At 40.2% G+C, this 21,945-nt stretch overlaps 1 protein-coding gene across 7 annotated transcripts in view; it reads left to right on the forward strand.

Annotated features, from left to right (window-relative positions):
• ANKRD17 (ankyrin repeat domain 17) overlaps window positions 1-21,945 on the forward strand; it is a 168,328-nt gene that overhangs the window by 77,503 nt on the left and 68,880 nt on the right. For all 7 annotated transcript variants that reach the window (XM_038398721.2, XM_043513657.1, XM_038398722.2 and 4 more), the window contains exons 2-3: window positions 16,395-16,548; window positions 18,119-18,275. In XM_038398721.2, coding sequence (XP_038254649.1) covers window positions 16,395-16,548; window positions 18,119-18,275 — 311 coding nt within the window. The remainder of the gene's footprint in view (window positions 1-16,394; window positions 16,549-18,118; window positions 18,276-21,945) is intronic.

Here is a 21,945-nt window from a genome sequence, read left to right on the forward strand (position 1 = left end):
AACACAGTTTGCTATGTTTCCTAATCACCATATAGCCCTATTTCAAGCCCTATAATAATTATAAAATCTCTCTCTCAGATTTGATGTTTTCTGACTTACCCATAACTAGTGCCCTACCAAATTCATGGTCATGAAAAATGTGTCATGGACTGTGAAATCCGGTGTCCCCCTGTGAAATCTGGTGTTTTGTGTGCTTTTACCAGATACTGTACAGGTTTCACAGGGGAGACCAGCGTTTCTCAAATTAGGAGTCCTGATCTAAAAGGAAGTTGCAGGGGGGTCGCAAGGTTATTCTAGGGAGGGTATTGCCATCCTTACTTCTGTGCTGCCTTCAGAGTTGGGTGTTTGGAGAGTGGCGAGCTGTTGGCCAGGCACCCCACCAGCATCAGGTCAGAAGTAAGGGTGGCAATACCATACCATGCTACCCATACTTCTGTGCTGGTACTGGTGGTGACTCTGCCTTCAGAGCTGGGCTCCCGGCCAGCAGCTGCCTCTCTCCAGCTGCCCAGTTCTGAAGGCAGGGCCAGAAACAGTGCAGAAGTAAGGGTAGGAGTACCACACACTGTTTACAATAATCTTGCAACCCCCCTCCCCCCGCCCCCCCCATGCCTCTACAGTTACAACACTCTGAAATTTCAGATTTAAATAGCTGAAATCAGGATTTTTAAAATTGTAAATTTCATATGACCATGAAATTGACCAAAATGGACAGTGAATTTGGTAGGGCCCTACCCATGACATTGATTTAAATTGCATATACCAGGTTTGTAAATCTGTACTAATATATGATTGGAGTATAAGCGTGTTAAATAAAAACTTATTTCTCCTAAAAGCTGAGCGTAGTCCAAATTTTCATTCAAAGGGATGATGGGAGGCAGTTTGAGGGGGGAAAAATTATCCTGCAAGGGTTCAGCAGTTTCTTAAGAGTAAAATCATTCTGTTGGGCACATGGGATCCTTCATTGTATTCTTTGTTCCCATAAATGGGAAGGTGGGGCTGGGGAACTGTCTGCCTCCTTTAAGGAGTGTCTTACTAATTATCTGTGTATTTGGACAAATATTGCTTAACTGCAAAATTAACTTCAGCAAGGAAGCTTCACGTGTCATGTACGGACAAGCACATAATTGTCTCGTACGAACACCAGGATATACTAAGCTTTTAGAATTTTTTGGATCATCCTGGTAAATTGATGCCAGAAGCTTGGCTTAATTAATTGGTGCTACTGTCTGTCTCACGGAATAAGAGCTGCAGCATATCAGACTAAATGGGTGGTGTATTTGAGATGCAGAAATCATTGGTATAATACAGCTATTTTTCCTTGCAACTTCACCATCTGTGTAGCTGTTTGTATCTTTTTCCTTGTACTCAATGAAGAGGAGAGATTTGTGTGCATACACACCAACACTTTCTTTTTATATTCAGTAGAAACGGTGACACTGCAGTAATAATGCAGGTGTCCCTGCAGCAGGAGGACTGTTGGTGCCAGCCATTGATGCAGTCTTACACCACTTCAGCATCACAGTCTGACCCTTCTGCTTTCTCCTTCTCTGTCAGCAATAAGAAAAAATATGCATTTTTGAATATATCAGCAAAATAGATTAGTAATATGCAAAAAAAACCCAACTCACACTTGTTAAGAATTTTATACCAACACAGTTCCTGCTTGCCTAATCTTAGAAGTGTGTGAACAAGAAAATTTAGACTGTCATGTTTTAACAGAACTCGTGTGAATTGTGATCATACTTATTTTTCAGTTCTCATGAATTCCAAGTAACATGAAAACAAATATACTACTTTACTGTACATGAAGTGGTCAGCATTGCAGGACTTTTGTGGATGGTTCTGCAGTGTTGCTGTTATGGTGCCAGCTGCTGTGCTAAGAAAAATGGATTGGGCTGGGATAAAGAAGGATTCCATGTTGTTGAACTATACTGCTCTGACCTTTAAAGAACTGTAAGACTGAAATAGGCCAGATTTTCTGCTGGTATAAATGCATGCTGGACCTGTTTCCACCAGCCAAGAATTTGGCCCGAAAACTTTATAGATTTTTAAAATAATCCAAGCTTGCATAACAAGAATTCGTCATCCTGTATCTTTACAATAAACTTAACAAAAGAAGTAGCAATTGTTTTTGGCTCTGCCTGTACTATATAATTCTAAAGATCGCAAAGGTTTAAATGATTTTTTTAATGATCATTTTAATATTTGCATCAGGAATTTTTTTAAATGAAAGATTAGCTTTGTGTTATGAAGATGCATTTGAAAATTTATATAGTCATTTGTATTAAAGTTATAATCTATTGTAGATTTCTAAAAATATATAAACTAAGTTAAAACAAAGGAGAGAGGATATGTACAGAGTTAGGCATTATGACTTCTTTATAGGGAAAAATTAAACTTTGTTGCATTGGATTGTGTTCACACTTATTTCAGAACATCATTAAACAATCTTGGTATTCAACAGTCCAGATAGTTTTATTCCTTTATTCCTTTGCCGATCTGACTAGTTCGATGTTAGAATGGTAAGAACTCTGGGTCTAGTAACTTCAAAAGTTTACATCTGTATTGAGATAGTATAGATATTAAATTCTTCTTTGGCCTGGAAAAAATAAGTGTCTCTATGGAGAGAAATTCTTCCCCTTTTGCCAGCCTGATGGGTATCTGAAACATGGGGGGGAGGGGGAAATAATTGAAGTATAGTCCTGTGAATTATGAGCATACAACTACATTTGAAATACTTACCGTCTCCTGATAAAAAAATTTTTTTGCCTTTGTAATTAAATGGTGGATATAGAGGGTGAAAGTTGCACTTAAAGTGGTAGTCCGTTAAATTAATATATGCTATCATGGGATCATGCACCATAGTGGGGACTGATAAGGTTTTAGTTGGGATAAAACATGGGCTTTGTTGTGCTAAAATATATTAAAAATGAAATAGGACAGTGGTCCCCAAACTGTGGGCTAAGGAGGAATGTTTGGGGGGGAGGCACAGCAAGGCCTGGGTCAGCCCCCCTCAGAGAGCAGGGAGGGAGTGTGACCCAGCCCCACTTGGCCCCCAGCTCTGCTCCAGCTGCAGCTCAGCTCCCAGGAGTGGAGACCCACAGGTTCCATTACAGGTAAGGGGGCGGGGCGCGGTGCGACATGATAGGAAAAAAGTTTGGGGACCACTGAAATAGGACTACACGATATGTTTGTCATAACTGGATTTTACTTTATATGGCTTGGTAAGGAATTTATTTTTCAAATAGGGTTTCACAGCATGTCTAATGGTATCCTAGAATTGACCTATATTTTTATTCAAATTATGAAGAATTTGAATTAGGTTCACTTGAGATTATGCAGACAAGTAGAACTAACTTATACTTATGAAATATATATTTGAACCATCCTATATTTCCATGAAATTTAATTATAAGGTACTGGAGTACTGAAATGTTTACCTTTGGATGGTTATTGAATGCAATAATTTTTCCCTGAGATTCTTTTCCAGAATTATGTCAGCTTTCACATTACATTGCTGTATTTTGATCCACTGTCTTCCATGAATCCCATGAGATACAGCTTTAAGTGTTTTAAATAGATATATAAATAGTTCAAAATGACCTTTTTTTTTTTTTTTGAATTAAAGATTTTATTGGATAGTCCTCCTGAATTTGGCTTTTACTTTTTACAAGCAGAAATTGCACGTTTTATTCTTAGACAAAATTTTATATTATGAGTTAATAAAAGTACAAAAATGTTCCGATTGTACATGAATACATCTCATCTGTAAGAAGTGTGTGCTACTAATGAACAATTTCAAAATTAGGCTTTTTAAAATAAATTGGAATCCTTGACTAGATACAATAATATAAAATACTGTTCTTTTACAATTACTCTCTCTCTTGGTAAAATTGGAGTCCCTGCAACATCTGGTAAGAAGTTCTATGTTCTTGACAGAGCAGATCTGTTCAGCGTACTGAGAAGTTTTTGTAACTCTCCAGTCCTGCACATTCAGCCTAAAAGCTGGAGGTTAAACTTCATTGTGTCCTATTCATACATCATCTATAATTCTGTAGGTTAGATTCTGTGTTTGTTTACATCGGTGCAACTCCATAGTCTTCTGCTGATGCTTTCAGTCCTGTGCAACTCTGGGCTTAATTAGCAATATGCTAGGAAGGAACTAGCATTGGTGTCAGCTTGGGTATCCCTTCTCCTGCTCACACATACAAACTGTTCTGCCCTTTACCTGCTGTTCCATGTCCTCCTTCTTCTTAAAGACGATCCTGCAGTTGTGTGTTTCATGAGTCCTAAAAGTCTCCTCTGGCCAACTGAAGAGTGCAGGCTGTGAATAACTTATGATCTTTGAGGGGAAATCAGGGACTAATAATAAATGTACACTGTTGGATGCTTTTCTTCCTGACAAAGGTTCTAGAAACATTTTTGTACTGAAAGCTTAAATTATTTTTGACATAAGTCCCCAGTGGCTGGAGGAGAAGGGGAATTGCCATGAGCTTTGTGGTTCAGAGGCAGACTTCACTGTTTCAGTAGGTGTGAGTTACTTAGCTAGTGTTTATCCTAGTTAGTAACTTGCAATTTTGTTTCTAGATGCAGCATAAATACCATTTGTGGTCTTTTCTAGATAACAGATTGACAAGTAACTTCTTCCTACTGGAACTTTAAGAGGAAAATTAAAACTTTAAGACACACATGAAAAATTCTTCATTTTTGCTAGGAAATGTGAATCATTACAGTGTTTAACAATTTTGACACTACTTTGGAAAACGAAGTATTTTCTGAAAGGACAGTGCTGTATTGCTTCCATTATTTGTTTCTAAACTGAAATGGTATATTCTTAAGGTTCTTTGTTTTCAGTTTTTATTTTATTAAATTTTTCTCAGGAATATTATCAATGTTTATTACTACAAAAACAGGTGAAATTCGATGCAAAAAACTATTAATACTTTTTCTGGGTAAATATTGGGGTTTATTTTGATAGATGGAAGGACGGGGGGGGGTGAGTATTCAGTAGATTAATGCTTTGATGAATGGAATTCAATGTGGTTTGCTGCAGAACTAAAACAGAACTCCCAAAACACAATACCACCTCTGAATTTAAGAAAACCATACATCTCTAATCCCCAAATAAAACTTTTCATTTGAATAAACAGTTTACTGTTGTAGACTTAGAATTCTTAGCCTATAAATATTTACATTTAATAATCGTGCCACACCATTTGCAGAGCATACACTCCACTTCATCTTTCTCCTGTTTTTGTTTTTTAAAACTTTTGAATACTTCCTTGTGTTCCTATTTTAGTGTGTTAAATCTTTAAACCGTTATCTAACAGTTTGAAATGTGCATGTGGTGGGCATGAGATTCATCAGTACGTTCAGATGCGCACACTACAGAACTTGGGTGCATGTCTGTTTGTTCATTGTATGTATCTTCTAGACCAGCGTTTCTCAAATGCGAGCACCATGGCCACATGTGGCCCACCAGGGGCTTTTCCTGTGGCCACAGCCTCCTGGGCATGATTGGAGGGGAGGGAGCAAAGCAGAAGCCCTTCCCGCTCCCTCTTGCTCCTGGATGCACCACCTTGGTGTTGATTGCTGGGGCTGCCAGCCACGGTTGGGCCCTGCCCACCTCTGGAGACACCTGGGCCACAATGCTGAAGGAGCAGGCAGCCAGTGAGTTCTCCATCTTTGCAGGAGTGTGGGGCTCAGACTTTGGGCTTCAGCCCTGGGGTTGCAGCATGGCAGTCTCTGGCCGTGGGGCTTGGGGCTTCAGACTCCAGTCCCAGGCTCCAGTCATGTGGCTTTGGGCTCTGTCCCGCCGCTGCCTCCCTTGACCTCCCTCTCCCCCATCTAGGGTTTAATTTGTCCCCAGGCTTGGCAGGGCTGAGTAAGTCTGCTATGAATAGTGATACTTGTATGTTTAATACCACTTTTCACAACAGACTTACTAGCTAGCAATAAATAAATTACAAAGATTTGGATGTGTATATGTGCATATTTGTTTGTTTTTCCTAAAACTAATTAAGTATTTTAGGAAATAGTGGTGAGAGCTGCACCAGCAAGAGTTGATGGCCATACTTGAGGCCATCAATAATTTGTCCTGAGAAGCCCTGTTCTAGACTAATACATAGCCTTATTTCAACAGGTAGCTTTGCATGTATACACAGAGTAACGTATTATCATAATACATATAGCTCATGCAATGTATTGTGTTTTCTTAATGAAAGAAGTTTATATTTTTTTATATACTTGAATGATAGAAAAGTAGGGTGAAAATCGGGGAGGGGGGGGAGAATACTTTTTGTGACTTTTTTTTTTTCCTCCTTTCCACTGGTCAAAATAGTTTTAAACTGAAAACAAAGGGGCTTACATATTCTCCAGGACTTGGCACTGTAAAAAGTAAAGCATGAGTAAGTTAACTAGGCTTCATTTGCTCTCTCAAGCTACTTGGATTTGTCAAAGAAAGAACTATATCCAAAGTCCATAGAGTGATCACATTTTAATTCCTGCTAAGAGAACTGTTTGCAACACTTTAAACAATTACCACTAATTAAACAAACTGTCCCTTTCAGGCAAAAAAGTGGAGTCACCTCAAGGAAAATACAGTTAATTTCATATTCTCTTCTTAAAGGCTTTAATTCAGCACTAACTTGGTAGGTAGGTGGGGAAATTGTTTTTACAACTGATTTTAAGATTTTAAAATATAAATAAGGATTTTTAAAAATATGAATGAGTCTTTGCGTGACTGTTAGACAGATAGATGGTAGTCTTCTGTTATCTGTCTGCCACTTTTCTCATTGTAAACACTGCTTGAAGCACAGCTGGAAATTTGCAGGGTATTTGTGTTACACATCAACATGTAACATAAGACACAGTTGAGCAAGTTCACTAGTGAGGTGCAGGAGAGAAATTGCTTTGGTTTCTAAATTACAACATTTTGCTGATGTACTTTTTCATCAGCACTTTTTCATTCCCATTCCCCAGCTTTCAGATTGCATAACAAAATTTTGTAATACAAAGCAGAAATCTTGCTACTTCCAGCGAAATGGAGTCAGTACCCTGCTGATTATAGTCTGCTTAAAAGCTATGCAATAACAACCAACTGACTAGTCTCGAAATAATAGATATAAGGATTTGTGCTAGCAAAACCAATCACTGAGATTTGGAGACATATGCAAATGACAGAGAATCTGGTTTAAGAAAACAATTTTCAGTGCTCTGCTTTATATAAGAATGACTTGTTTTTTGTTTTCTTTATGCCTGCTGATTGCATTATAATTGCACTCCTGTGACGGAGAGCATTGCAAGACAGATGCATAAACTGGTGCCATGGCTGGTCTGTGGATTGATGAACAGAGCTATTTATGAAAACTGTTCTGATTGTATAGATGTTATAGAAGTTATTTATAATAGGCTTCTGTGGATTTGGAAGGTGGGGCTGTATAATAGCAATATATATTGGAAAGTCTGATAATGGTGTTACTGTCATTGCTAACTTTAGAAATTATTCCTCAGTAGAAAGTGTGATAAATTAACTGATATCAATTTTTTTTGTTTTTGTCACCCATACTTTATGTTGTGGAACTAACTGTCATTGTGCATGACCCTGTGTGGAGGCAAAATGTAAAAACGTTGCTCACTGAGTATATTAAACATTCCAGAAAAGAACAAAATTAAAATATGACCATATATTAATTTACAGCTCCTAAAATTATGCGAGGTGCTCAGAGTACAAAAAAGATTTGGTCCCTGCCTTAAGAACTCTTATCTAATTTCAGATATGATGCAATAAGAGTAGGAAGGAGGATGGGAGATGCTGTATGATCATTCATTTACTCATCGGAAGCACATGAGCGGTGTAGTTACATTTTTTTTTTTACATTTATGACACTGGTATAGTACTGCCAAGTATAAAGGCTGATTAGGAACTACTAGCATGTTTTTTCATGCTGAATGGTCTGTAGTTTTGGACAGCAAGTATGATCTAACTTCAAGGTTCAAATAGGATATTCATAATTTCAGACTCAATGGGGTAGTATTATCTAATTTAATTTCTAGATGCCAGCTTAGCTGGTTTTGCAACCATTTGGGGCTTTGATTTTGGGAGCAATACTATTATTTGATCTGTAAAAACAACATTGTTTCTATGACAGTCATTCGTTAGACGGTTTTTGGGAGCTGTGTAGTGAGGTTACGGGAAAGGGAAGACTAGGGATTTAGGGTATATCTATTCTGCGCAAAAAAAAAAAAAGAGTTCTTAATTTTGGTTCACTTACTTAGATTCGAGTTAGCTTAAAATAAAAGTGAAGACTTGGCTGCGTCTTCACTGCTGTTTTTACCCAAGTTAACTAACCTGGGTTAAGAAATAAACCTTTTTTTGCAGGGTAGACATACCCTTAATGTGTAATAGGAAGGTGTAAGTGAAAACTCACTCTGGGTATGTCTTCACTGAAGAATTAACTTGGGCTAGAGGCCTGACTCCACCAGGAGATGCAACTAAAGGAAGAAGTCTGTCTCCTAGTCCATTGTCTAGCCTTGGTTTCCCTCCAGCAGAACTATTGATAACACCAATTGATTCAGAATTGGCATTTTCTCTCTTGGGAGACTCTGAAGTACTCAACGAACAGACATCTCCTCTGAGACATGCCTTCCCAGACAGGGGACCCAGACCAGTTTGGAGCCAACCTCCATCACATTACCTGCCTCAGAACTGTGGGTGGGTACCCCATGCTGTGGAGATCTCTGCAGCCACCTGTGATCCATGTTCCTGGCCATATTGGGGACCGTGGGACCCATACCAACCTGTGGAGGCAACACTGTCTGCTAGGGAGTCAGTCCACTCTTCCTCTCCAAGAGGACAGCCAGAGCTTCCTCCTGACCCCATAGGAGTATGAGCAGGATCCAGTGAAATTGTCCTCATTGTCTCCAGATGAAGCAGTGACCCCTGCATCTCCATCTCACTCCATCTGCATCTCCATCATCACTCTCTGATCCCTGGGGGTATATAGATTTGCCCCGAAGAGAAAGTTCCACATGACATCATACAAGCCTAGACTGATGGCTCAAAAGTTTTACTACAACCGACCTTGTGAGGCACTCATAAAAAGCAGCAGGTTCATTTTCCCTGCACCTTCTGCAGCAACATCATCATCCTAATCCCAGCCTCCATTGAAATATTTTTGATGGGAGTTGGAGAGTGCAAACCAATGATGCTAACACTTACAGATTCCCACATACCCTTTCCTTCCCACACTAGGAATGCAGAAACAGACAAGTGGGTACTAAATATCATCCATTCTGGCTATGCGATCAAATTTCCCTACCTGCACCCCTCCCCATTACCACCCTTTTCAGGGCCATTCTCACAAGGAGATTCTCAAACAAGAAGTAGAATCCTCCTTGCAGCGAGGAGTAATAGAATGGGTAACTCATCAGCACCAAGGAAAGGGGTTTTTACTCATCTTACTTTCTAGTATCCAGAAAGAACGGTGGAGGGAGACCATCCTCAATCTCCACTGTCTCAGCCGCTTTATTCACAAGCAGAAATTTTGCATGGTTACCCTGGCATTTTATAATCCGATCCCTAGCAAAAGGTTTGTGGTTTACAGCTCTCAGTATGAAGGACGTATTTTCAATTAGACATTCACCACACACTCAGATGCTTTCTCATATTCATAGTTGGGCCCAACCATTTTCAATACAGAGTACTCCTCTTTGGCCTCGTTACCTCCAGGTTCTTTACCAAGGTCTCTTCGGTAGTAGCAGTCCATATCAGACATCTTGGCCTCATCTTTCCCCCCATCTCGACTACTTGCTTCTCATTGCCAAGCCACATCAAGATGCCTATGAATCAGTTTTGTCAGTGCTCCAACTCGTGTCTTCCCTAGATTTGGAAATTTGGAAGAGTCTGCCCTCGTTCCAGCACAGACTTTAGATTTCATCAACGTGTCCCTAAATTCAGTCACAGCGAGGACTTATCTGTTGAGGGACAGATTCCAAACAATGAAAGGCCTCATAGGTCAGGTCATGAGCAACCTTCGAACACCAATCAGAATTCCTTTCTCTTAGGAGCCATAAGGCGTCATGTATTTGTCATGCCATTGACTAGACTCCATATTTGTTGCCTGCAAGCGTGAGTTCAAATAGTGTTCTCACCAAGCAAACAGTCCATGCATACCATATTAACTGTGCTCACAACAAGGTAACTTCCTCTCTATTGTTGATGGAGACATCCCCACCAGATCCCCCATGGTGCATGAGCATGCCATTCCTTTCCCCCTCACCAGACAAGATGATTATTACGGAAGCATCCATTTTAGGCTGGGAGGCTCTCTCAGACAACTGGACTGCGCAGGGCACTTAGTTGTTCCAAGATCAGGATGCATATCAATGTTTTGGGATTGTGGGCAGCCTGGAAAGCTTAGAGAGGTTTTCTCTGATTCATTAAAGGTCACCATGTCCTCCTCGTGTCGTGTAATATGACTATCATATTTTATGTCAACAAGGAAGGAGGAACAACATCTATTCTTCTGTGCACAGAAGCAGTCACCTTATGGAATTGAAACAACGAGGAGTACTTTTGGCACCTTAGAGACTAACGCATTTATTTGGGCGTAGGGTTTTATCCCAGGAAAGCTACTTCATGAGATGCATGGAGTGGAAAATACAGTAGGAAGATTATATATTGTGACAAAGCTCTGTCCTTGCCTCCCTGGGTCCCACATTTCCTGGTGGATTTCACTAGCCTCAGAGGCTCGCTGTGACCCTCCACGTAACCCTTCTTTCTCTAGAGACAAGGGTCACAATCTACTGAGCCATTTTCATCATAAGCCAGTGAGGGAGGTGAGGAGAAGCTATCCTCCCTTGCAGAGTCTCAGTTGTCTCCCAGTTTCAGTGATTATTCAGGGAGGCAAAAGGAGGGTGGAGCCTGGGCTCACCCTCTACTCCGGGCTCCAGCCCAGGGACCCTAATAGTATCAGCTATGGTAGCTGACCTTTTAGAAACATGACGTGTACAATTCCCTGGGCTACTTCCCCCACAGCAGCCCTCACTTCCTCAAGCTCCACTTCACCCTTACCTCAGGGCCTCCTTCCTTGTGCCTGATATGGTGTGTACTACTCAGCCTCTCCAACAGCGCAACTTCCTCCCACAGCTCCTGACATGCACTCCCACCTGACTGACTGGGAGGCTTTTAACTAGTTTCAGCCAGCCCCTGATTGGCTTCAGGTGTCCCAATCAACCTAATGTTCTCCCTTCCTTCTGGAAAGTTCTTAATTGGCCCCAGGTGTCTTAATTGACCTGGAGCCACTGCCATTTCACTTATCCTGGTACCAGGGATTTGTTTAACCAGGCGCTAATATATTTATCTCCCACTATTCTATAACCATCTGGCCTTTCCCAGTCACAAAACACACACTCACACACACACACACACACACACTACATGAAAAGATGGGAGTTGCCTTACCAAGTATGTGTGGGGGGTCAGTTCTAATGAGACAATTCAATTTAAGTGGGCTATTATCAACAAGAGGAAAAGTCTGCACCAGCAATCAAATTACCCTGTCAGCTGTTTACCTTCCTGGGGATCAGAATGTTCTGATGGACTCCCTCAGCAGACACTTTGCTATCGATCACAACGGGGAGTTACATGACTCTGTGGTAGAGAGTGTTTTTGCTATGTTGGGAGCCCTCAAAAGGGGCCTGCTTGCCTCTCAGATGAACAGAAAGTGCGGAGGGGCCCTAGATCTTCGTGCTCAGGTCTAGATGGCACCCCTGAATGTGAGAGCGCCCAGTGAGGGGTTGTCACCCCCTGTCCTGTCACCTTCGGTGCTTTGTTGTTGTAGCTTCCAAGCTGGGCCACATACAACCAGCCTGTAGGTTACGCCCTGAGTGTCTGTGTGTTCTAGACAGCCCTGGTTCAACAGTTATGACCCAGCTGCCTGTCTACAACCCCTCTCTGGTTTCCACCAGCCTTGGTTACTACTTGCAGGATGCACCGGCACAGTCCCAGTCCCAAATTTTCCCTAAACCATGTGGTCTGCAATGTCGAGCCTTCTCCTGGACAATTCTGATAAATGACTCATTTGCTCTTTTAAGGAGAGAGAGAGAGAGAGAGAGTTTACCACATTAAGTGGAACTGGAATTCATATTGGCATGAACACAGCACTGTTGGTTTAGATTTGTTAATAAACTTGTTTTATTAAAGAAGATAGGATTTTAAATGAGTTCAGGTATAAGAGAAAGTTTAAAAAGGGTTACAAGCAAATAAAAGTGAAAACGCATCTAAAAGTAAAACTTAATATAGCAAATTTGGTTCAAGGCTTCCAGCAAGATAGTGACTAAATAAGGGGTGTCTTCACTAGCAACATTAAAGCGCTGCCGTGTAGTCGCGTCACCAGCGCTGGGAGAGAGCTCTTCCAGTGCTGTAAAAAACCCACCCCCATGAGGGTCTACCTCAAATCTACAACATCCTTGTTTTGAAGCTCTCTGAAGTCTGCAAAGCTTTCTTACTAATTGCAGAGACGATTTCACTAGAAAATTCTAGGCAGCTAAGTGGAAGTGTTTCTCTGGACACAACAGAAACTTACATCCCCAGAGGCTGTGGGTATTGCCTTATTCTGGACTATCTTCTTTCCCTCGAAACAATATCAACTTCCCATCAACTCTTTATGGATCCACCTGGCACTAATCCATGTGTACCACCCACCTGCATATGGTAATTTAATTCTCACTCATTCACTGATTACCAGATTCTGTAAGAGTCTGATCAGAACCTTTCCATCAGTAAGGAAGCCTACTCCTCAGTGGGATTTAAACTTTGTTCTTCTGGTGCTTACTAAGCTTCCCATCGAACTACTAACTACATGTTCCATGTCTCTCCTATCTATTCAGATTGTGTTCCTGATCACAGTGATTTCAGCCAGGAGAGTGGGAGAGCTTGGAGCACTGATGATGGACCCTCCTTATGCTATTTTATATAGAGACAAAGTCTCGTGTTCACCCCAGAGCAGTTTGTTTCACCTGAACCAGTCAATTCACTTACTTGTGTTCCCCCTCCATCCTCAAAAGCACTTGCATCTGAAAAAGAGAGGAGACTTCATTCCCTCTATGCAATGAGCCCTGTCCTTTTACCTGCAAAGAACAAAAGCAGTCGGAGAATCTCTCGATTTATTGCCATAGCTGAAAGTTTGAGGCCAAGCTGTTTCCTCTCAGAGGATCTATATCTTACTCTTCTGTAAGTGGTCTAATTTTCCTCCCCCTCCTGGGGGTGAGAGCTCATTCTACAAGAGCACAAGTGGTATCAATGGCATCGCTTCAAGAAATATCTCTTCTTGACATTTGCAGAGCAGCTATGTGGATTCCATCCACACATTTGTGAGACATGCTTTAGTTCAAGCCTGTTATTCCCCCATTCTGTATTTGGTCATTTGATATTTCTTCCCTAAGCACCCAGCATTTGTGTCTGCTGAATTTCATTTTGTTGTCTATCGCCCAGTTCTCCAATTTATCAAGATCCCTCTGAATTTTAGCTGTATCCTCCAAAGTATTTGCAAACCCCGTCCTGCCCAAACTTTGTGTCATCTGCACATTTGATCATTATGTTCTTTATATTCCTACATTAATAAAGACGCTAAATAACACACATCCCTCCCAATACAGTTTTTTTACAATGAAAGGAGTTAAAGTAGCTCTTGGGCCACACACCATTGGGTAAAGAGCATTTATTCTCATGGGTGGCTTTAGAGCAGGAAATACAGTGGTGGAGGAGTTGTTGGGAGGTAGAAATGAGGACCAGGCTGGGGGAGCCTCACTTCCTGAAAGCAAATAGGAAGCTAACAGAAATTTATACATGTCTTATGAGTGATTTATTACAGAACAATAGATCTGTGTGAAATTATTTGTGCAAGATATGTCACCTTTCCTGGAGTATTTGGCCTTTATATTTTGTAAAGAAAATTAAAGGTAATGGAAACCTGCAACCATGTGAGGGTATAACACAAGTTATTAATAAATCAGAGTTTAATTAAGTTTATGCCGTATCTACTTGTAACTTGTCTGTTAGAGTCGACTTCATTATTTTGTTTAAAAAAATCTGTGTAACCTGTCTTTAAAAAATGTCAATATTGGACTATTTCCAACCTATTTGAGGGCAGCAGCCAGAGGTGCTTTTTTTATTATTTTTTTAAACCCTCAGACTAGCCTCTATTTTTATGTGCTGGGCATAAAAATAGCTTTGAAATGATCCAGATTTAATCAGAAAGCGGGGGTGGGCGGAGTAGGCATCTAATGTCAAATTTTTTTTTTAAATTTCAGACCGTTTAAAACTTCAAAGCTTTTCTACCCAAATAGCTCTTTCCTCTGCAAAAGGTAACTGGGACACAGCATCCTGTTAGGGTCAGCCTGGTATTTTTCACTTTTGTGTCAACAAATCCAAGTATAGTCCAGATGTTCCAGTGCAGTGGATGTTTTTGGCTTTTAGAGCTATGTTTCATTTGACTTTTGTAATCAAAAATCCATAACACATTCATTAAAGGCTGAAAATATAACGTGCATGGTCTGGACAGAGACTATGATGATATTTGTACCTCATTTGTCTTGGGTAAATGTAGTAGGCAGTACCTATGAGAGAAATACATATTTATATGCCTTTTCATAGGAGTAAGCTTAAGGTAACAACCTTTTTAGTTTCAGTTCTGCATTACATTAAATTCAGTGAGTTACTTTGATCAGCAGCCACAAAGATACATTTTTAGGGACCATCTTTTTATTCTGTGTTTGTGTAGGACCTAGCACAAGTCCTTGAATAGTGTTCCTAGGCACTCCAGTAATACTTACTTACTTTCTCTTTTATCTGGCAATCTGTTTCACTGATGATTGTTTAAACCTAAACCTATTTTACTTCTCCTAAACTAGTCTCGGGGCCAGCTTTTGTAAATATAAAAGTTAGTGCAAGTGCAAAACAGATTGTAGTGTCGCTTCTTTCAGAATGCAGATATCTCCTGTGTAATGCATCTGATTTAAAAAAAAATCTATTTGAGATCTATTCAAGCTATTTTCTAATATCAATATCATTAGAGTATTCATTGACCCTATAATCAAACAAGAGGGAAACAATGGCTGAAAGTCAAAATAGTCTTTTACATAAATTAACAGAACACTTAAAGTACTTTTAGAGGAAAAGTGTACTTACTTTGTACTTAAGTTTTTGCTCCATAATCTGTTAAAACGGTTGCAAAAAATTACGGTCTTTAGTGGGGGAAAAAACCAATTTACCTAGATTGATTAGTGAAATTGAACTGTTTTAATTCACAATATGTATTGAAAAGAGCAGAAATCTGGATACAAAATGATTTTTGAGTATTCAGCAGTGTTGTTCAACATTTCATCATCCCATCAATAAAACAGTAGGATTGTGCAGGTAGTCCACTCATGCTAAATAAGCTGTGCTGTATTTAGTAGAACCACCAGCAATTAAATGGTAATGCTGGCCCTCCAGTGATCATGGGCTTCAGAGTTCTCTCTCCAGTGAGATAAATAGTGATGCTCACACTTAGTACAATTGTCCGGCACATTTGGACAACAGTTCGGCTTACGTTACAAGGGCTACCATTGCACTCAAGGGGTAGACCTCGCCGGTCTGATTTTTTTCTTCCCCAGAGGTTTTGAACACCTACACTTCTCATAGAAGGAAGTGCTCAGTACCTCTGAAAACCAGACCATTTTTAGAAGTCATATTCCATTCTGTATAACTGCAAAATCTGGGAGAAGATCTTACAGCCTTTGAATTTGTGGTGGTGTTTTTTTCAATAACTCCATATTCTTATCTGGGAATTAACCTTATTCCATTAGTTTGTTGCACTGTATAGCATACAGAACACTTCTGTCTTTTAAATATATAGCTTTCATATATCTCAGAAATATACAACAACTTCTATGGGAATTCATGACTAATACTAGATGTAGTTCTGAGGAGGTAAAGTCTCTAGTCTAAAATGTTACTTGATGTTTTTATCTCCATGTAAATTTCTCCAGCATTTATACTTTGGTTCACAACTTTTAATGCTAATTAAGATTTAAGCCTAAAACAATTTAATGTAAAGTGGCATCTACTGGTTACCAATTGTAGAGCAATGTTTACAGTTTTTAATTTATGAAATTATGTAGAATTTGAGAAGTGTTCAGTATTGGCTTAATTCTGCTTCCATGGAAGGAAAACTCCTAGTAACCTCAGAGGGAACAGACTTATGCCAACACAAGTGCTTCTCAAAATCTTATTTGTTAAGAGACAATCACTGCACCTTTTGATTAAAAAAAAATGTATGAACGGACTTTAAAATTACAGAATTAAGGATTGGAATTTTATTAAGGCTAATGTGTGTTTTTTTTCTTTCTAGGTGGAGTCATTCATTTTGGATCAAGATGATTTGGAAAATCCAATGTTGGAGACTGCTTCCAAATTGCTTTTGTCTAGTACTGCTGATGGTGCTGACTTGAGGACAGTAGACCCAGAAACCCAAGCTAGATTAGAAGCTTTACTTGAAGCTGCAGGTAAGTACTCATGTCTTTTAAGGGCTCAGTCCTGCAACCCTTACTCCTGAGACCATAATGGGTCTGCTTGCATAAGTACTAATCTTCATGTATAAGTGTGGCAATCTTGGGGCTTAATGAATGCAGTGTGAACTTTCAGTTGTGTGAAAATTATTTTGCAGGGGGGATGGGACTAATTAAAATACATTCCTTTCCAAAAGCATTTGATAATGCAGAAAAGGAAATGTCCTGATATCATTCTCTGTTGACTACAGAACTCCACCTTATTTTATTTGTAATATCATATTTAAAAAAGTAAAGCTCAATTAATTTCCCCACCTCTGATTTCGGAATTATTTCCCACGTGCAAGGCCACACTTCAGACTGAGAGTGAGTGAAAGTTCTGTCTGAATTATAGAGCTTGTGTTTTACTTTTGTTTCTGTAGTTGCCGTGGTTAAGACTCCTCCTTTCTAGGTCTTTAACCATATCTTCTATATGGGCTTTATTTTATTTTTTTTAATGGAAAGGATGGCTACCCTTTTAGCTGTCCTGTGAAGGAAGTAGAAATCAGTGCCCACCATTTATCAGCCTCTTTTTTTCTGTAAGGTAGCTCTCCTGTAGAGTAGCCTCCAGTTCAGTTTTTCCTTATTTTTATTTATATTTCAGTTCCTTACCAAAATTATATTGCAAGCTTTAAACAGAATAGTCATCCCCAAAAGCTTAACATATCTACTTGCAAAGGTTGTATTAAGCTTAACCTCTTAATGGGGTTGATTTATTGTGCTGTCAGGATCCAGTGGGTCCCCACTGGTGGAAAATCCCCCCTAGAACAGTGAGGCAAATACATTTGTCAGCAACCTCATCTCCACTGGGAAGATATAGAGCTGTACAGTGCAGTTCAGAAAGTGAGTGGGACTAGCCAGACAGGGTGTGAAACTAGTGTTCCGGGAGAAGTGCTGATGGAGCACAAATCCTGAGCAGCCTCAACCACAGGGCTCTATGGAGTTCTGGCCAGAACTTAGCTTCTCGCTTCCCGAAACATATGTACTATTTTTAATAATTAGAACACTAATATTCATTTGGGGTTGTTTGGTCTCAGATCAGAGATGAAATTTTTCTTGAAAGCTTTATAAAAACCTCTATAGCTGTTTGTCTCCCAGAGGTGGTACAGATGAAAAATGCCTGTTTTTATAAAGAAATGTTTAGGACACTGAAAAGAAATGATCAGTTTTAAAACTTGGAATGTGCAAATTGCCCATGGAGGTCTTGTTTTGAAATTCAGTTGAAAAAAAACATTTACAGCATACAGTTTTCAGTAACTTAAAATCGCTCACTGTTCGGTCTTTTAAGGGAGTTGTCACTTTTGTGCTGTCAGCGTGAATGCAGTTATGTTACAGGATCATATGTTCATATTGCCTAAAGTTACTTTAAAAAAACACAAATGTCCAGTGTACCTGAAATTTTCCCGATGCAATCAGTGTTGGAATGGTTTCTGCTAACATACTGTATGGACTGAATTTACACTTTCTTTGTTACTTTTGTTTTCCTTTTTCGGTGTACGTATCCACTTGTCATAAATTGGAATGAAAGGAATAGGTAAATTATCCACTGCTGACGGTAAAGCATTTGCAGATCCCGAGGTGCTTCGTAGACTGACTTCCTCGGTCAGCTGTGCGTTGGATGAAGCTGCTGCTGCACTTACCCGAATGAGAGCGGAAAGCACAGCAAATGCAGGGCAGACGGACAAGTAAATAGATCTTTTGCATTTTTTTCCCCTGCCACTTAAAACGCATTCTTTATTGGTGTCTCCTTTCTTTCGCTATACAACAATGACTTAGTTGTTGAGCTTGAACTGGCTTCAGATTGTCAATTCTGAGCATATACTTTGGACTTTTTATTTAATCCATTTGGCACTAAGAGCTTTCCAGGTGGGAAATGCAAAATGCTTTTGCATGGGGTACTGGGAATTTAGGGACATCAGCACTAAAAGCATTAACGCATTCAAGGAAAATTCGTACTTCACTACCTTAGACATAATTTCAAATGTCAAAACAAATCTAGTAGACTCTGAGCCTGCTACGGTAGTGTGCTTTCCTCTTCAAATTTCTTCAGGAGATGATGACTCCTGAAACTAGTGGAAGATTTTAAATATTTTTTCTTTTGCCCACTTTCTTCTTTTTATTTGTATTTTATTTTTATTTTTTTAAAAGAAAGTGGTTAATATAAATGGTGAAGTAGATTTAGGAAAATATCTAATTTGAGGGTTGGAGAACAAATAAGATCAAGATCCTTCTATGGCCTTTTTAAGTTAAGGGAGGAAGGGTGTGGTCTTATGGTTAAGGCAATGGAGTGGGACTTGGGAAGTGACTTCAGATCTCAGCTCTGCCATATTTCTTGTGGAACCTTGGACAGGTCTCTTAATCTGTCTCTGTTCCCAGTCTTCTGCTTATACGTTACATCCCTGTCTCACACTTAGTCTTCTTTATTTAGAATACAAGCTCTTCAGGGTTGGGACTATGTTTTTAGGGTGTTTGTACATCCTCTAGCATGATGCAGCCATGGTGTTGGTTGGGGCCTCAAGGCGCTACTGTAATACATATACAATGGTATAAAACTCGGCAATGCTACAATATGCCCCATTAACAAACGTTATCTGTACTCTGCCAACCCCTCAGGTTTTGAAATGTACAGGCTTTTCACCTCCTTTTAGGATTCATTCATTCTCACCCACAAGATTCTAACTAACACTATTAAAGGACAAAAAGGGAGTTGCCACCTTCCCTCTAGCCTAGTGGTTCTCAAACTTCTGTACTGGTGACCCCTTTCACATACCAAGCCTCTGAGTGCGACCCCTCCCCTTACAAATGAAAAACACTTTTTAATATATTTAATACCATTATAAATGCTGGAGACAAAGCGGGGTTTGGGGTACAGGCTGACAGCTCGCAACCCCCCATGAAATAACCTTGCAAACCCCCATGAGGGGTTCAGACCCCCAGTTTGAGAACCCCTGCTCTAGCTTGTTTGAGCAACGTCTCAATACGCACATAGTCAGATTGGCCCTTGAGATTCCAGAGCTTCCAGGTCCTCACATACACTCTCTCACACTAGGGTATGTCCACACTGCAGTTAAAAACCCATGGCTGGCCCATGTCTGCTCACTCAGGCTCATGGGATTTGGGCTTAGAGGCTGTTTTATTGTGGGGTAGATGCTCAGGCTGGGGTCTTATTTCTGGGACCCAGGATCCTGGCCTCTTGCGGGCTATGCTGCCATTACAGTCCTTTAGCCCAAGCCCTGTGAGCCCAAGTTAGCTGACACAGGCCAGCCACGAGTGTCTAATTACAGTGTAGACATACCCTTAGCCAACTTCTTAGAAAAACTCTCACAGGTACAATTTAAGAATAATTTCGCAGCCTTTTGCACTTCCCTTACGCGTACTCCCAGATATCTCAAATGTCCATTTTCACTTATCCATCAGTAGAGCATTAGTTCTCATATTCCATCTCACAGCTGACAAGATCCTCAGTGATAAAAGCTGTATGTCCTGCTGTTGACACAATTCTGCATTGAAATGATGTACACTGGATCCTGAAGGTACACATGCAGCTCTTCCTTTTGCTCTTGCACGTTGAAAGGTGCAAAATACAGATTTCCTCATGTCAGAATCACAGCTCTGTAAGATGCCTCAAAGTATTCCACTTTGTTCCTCATATCACAAACACACCTTGACCAAGCAGGCTCAGTCACTGCTCCCATCTGACACACTCACTACACGGGAGAGTATGCACATAGTTCCCATTGGATACTGCCATCTCCAGAGTAATGGTGGGAAAGTGTGTGTTGGAATCCGGGGGGTGAGAATGGGTCCTGAAAGGAGGTGAAGAGCTTATATGTTTCAGCAACTGTGGGATAGGTAAAGTAAAGTTGTGTGTTTTAACGGGACATATTGGAACACAGCTGAAAGAGGGCAGAGTTAAGATTGCCTGGGCAACCTTAACTGTGCATTTGCTGTTTTTTCAGAAGCTTGAGTTTTGCTCATCTCAGCATTTTGGAATGTGATGTCATATCACCAAGTAACCTTAAGTCTGTGTTAACATAGTTTTTTTGCCATTGAATTTCCTGGAATTTTTTTTTTTTTTTTTTAAAGGAAGATGTGTTGGTAGGAGTTAGTCATTTAGGCAGTTATACATATCCTGTCCTGCAGTTTGCATACCAATCCAGCCCCTCCCCACAATCAGCTGGGCCCCATCAGCCCTGCATCGGCACCTCCCCACAGTCATGTCCCTGATCCATTCAGTGTGGTTCTCCTGTCCAGCCTGTCCCCAGCTTGTAGTGCGGGGGTCTGGGTACAATAGTGAATGCATCTGCCTGAGGTCTTCACTTCCTGATATACAGACATTTCTGTTGACATTATTTCTCCCCCTCCTATAACTGGACTCATGTGTTGTGCCTGGAATGAAGGACAACTATGTTACAATGGGGTGATGTTCCTGGTCTTGTTTCTGAGGGTTGGAAGGTAGCAAGGCCAGCAAGAGAAATCACCCAGGGTTTGTGTTCCAAAATATTGACAGTTTTATGTTTTGAGAGAAAGATCCTCTGACCCCTGTCCAATAGATCCACCCCATCTCCAAGAAGCAGTAAGGTGTCAGAGCTAGTAATGTTTCTATGCTATACTGTATGCATTTTCCAGTCAGTCGTGTACCCTCCAATTTCCTGATTGAGGTTCTTCCAGTATTTACTTATAGCTTTCATATTGTTGTGGTAGCAATTATTCAGATGTCCAACCAAATCAGAGAAAACGCTGTCAGATTCTGGACACACATCTCTGTGGTCCAGATCTGCTTTTATTGATTGTATGAGTCGTATACCAGGAATAAAGCCCAGATCATTTCTGCCTAAATGAATCACCACAGTGTTTGGTAGATTACAACCTCATCAGCAGGGATCCTAGTTTCCCGTCATAAAAAAAGCCAAAATTCTCTGATTTAAAAAAACGTAACAATCCGCCTTTTTCTGCGATTTAAAATGACATGCTGAACTTTAGTTTCCTTATCCACATTATACAGTGGGACCCTGTTTATCCAATCTAGCTGGGACTAGGGCCAGATTGGATAAGCAAAAATTCAGATAATCCGTAGAATGGGCAAAGAACTTCAGCCCCGGGATGCTGAAGCTCTTTGCCCATTCTACGGATTATCTGAATTTTTGCTTATCCGATTTGGCCCCAGTCCCAATTAAATTGGATAAACGAGGTTCCACTGTAATTAACATATGATTTCACTTTTTTAAAAAATGTAAAAACTGAAGATTTTTCCATAAAATTCATATTCCGTGTTTTTCCATTGCAAACAGATTTCTAAGATCCCTGCTCATAAGTTGTCAGATGGACACTGCAGAGTAGGCAAAACGTGATATC

Source organism: Dermochelys coriacea, chromosome 4 (assembly GCF_009764565.3).
Source record: "Dermochelys coriacea isolate rDerCor1 chromosome 4, rDerCor1.pri.v4, whole genome shotgun sequence".
NCBI lineage: Eukaryota > Metazoa > Chordata > Testudines > Dermochelyidae > Dermochelys > Dermochelys coriacea.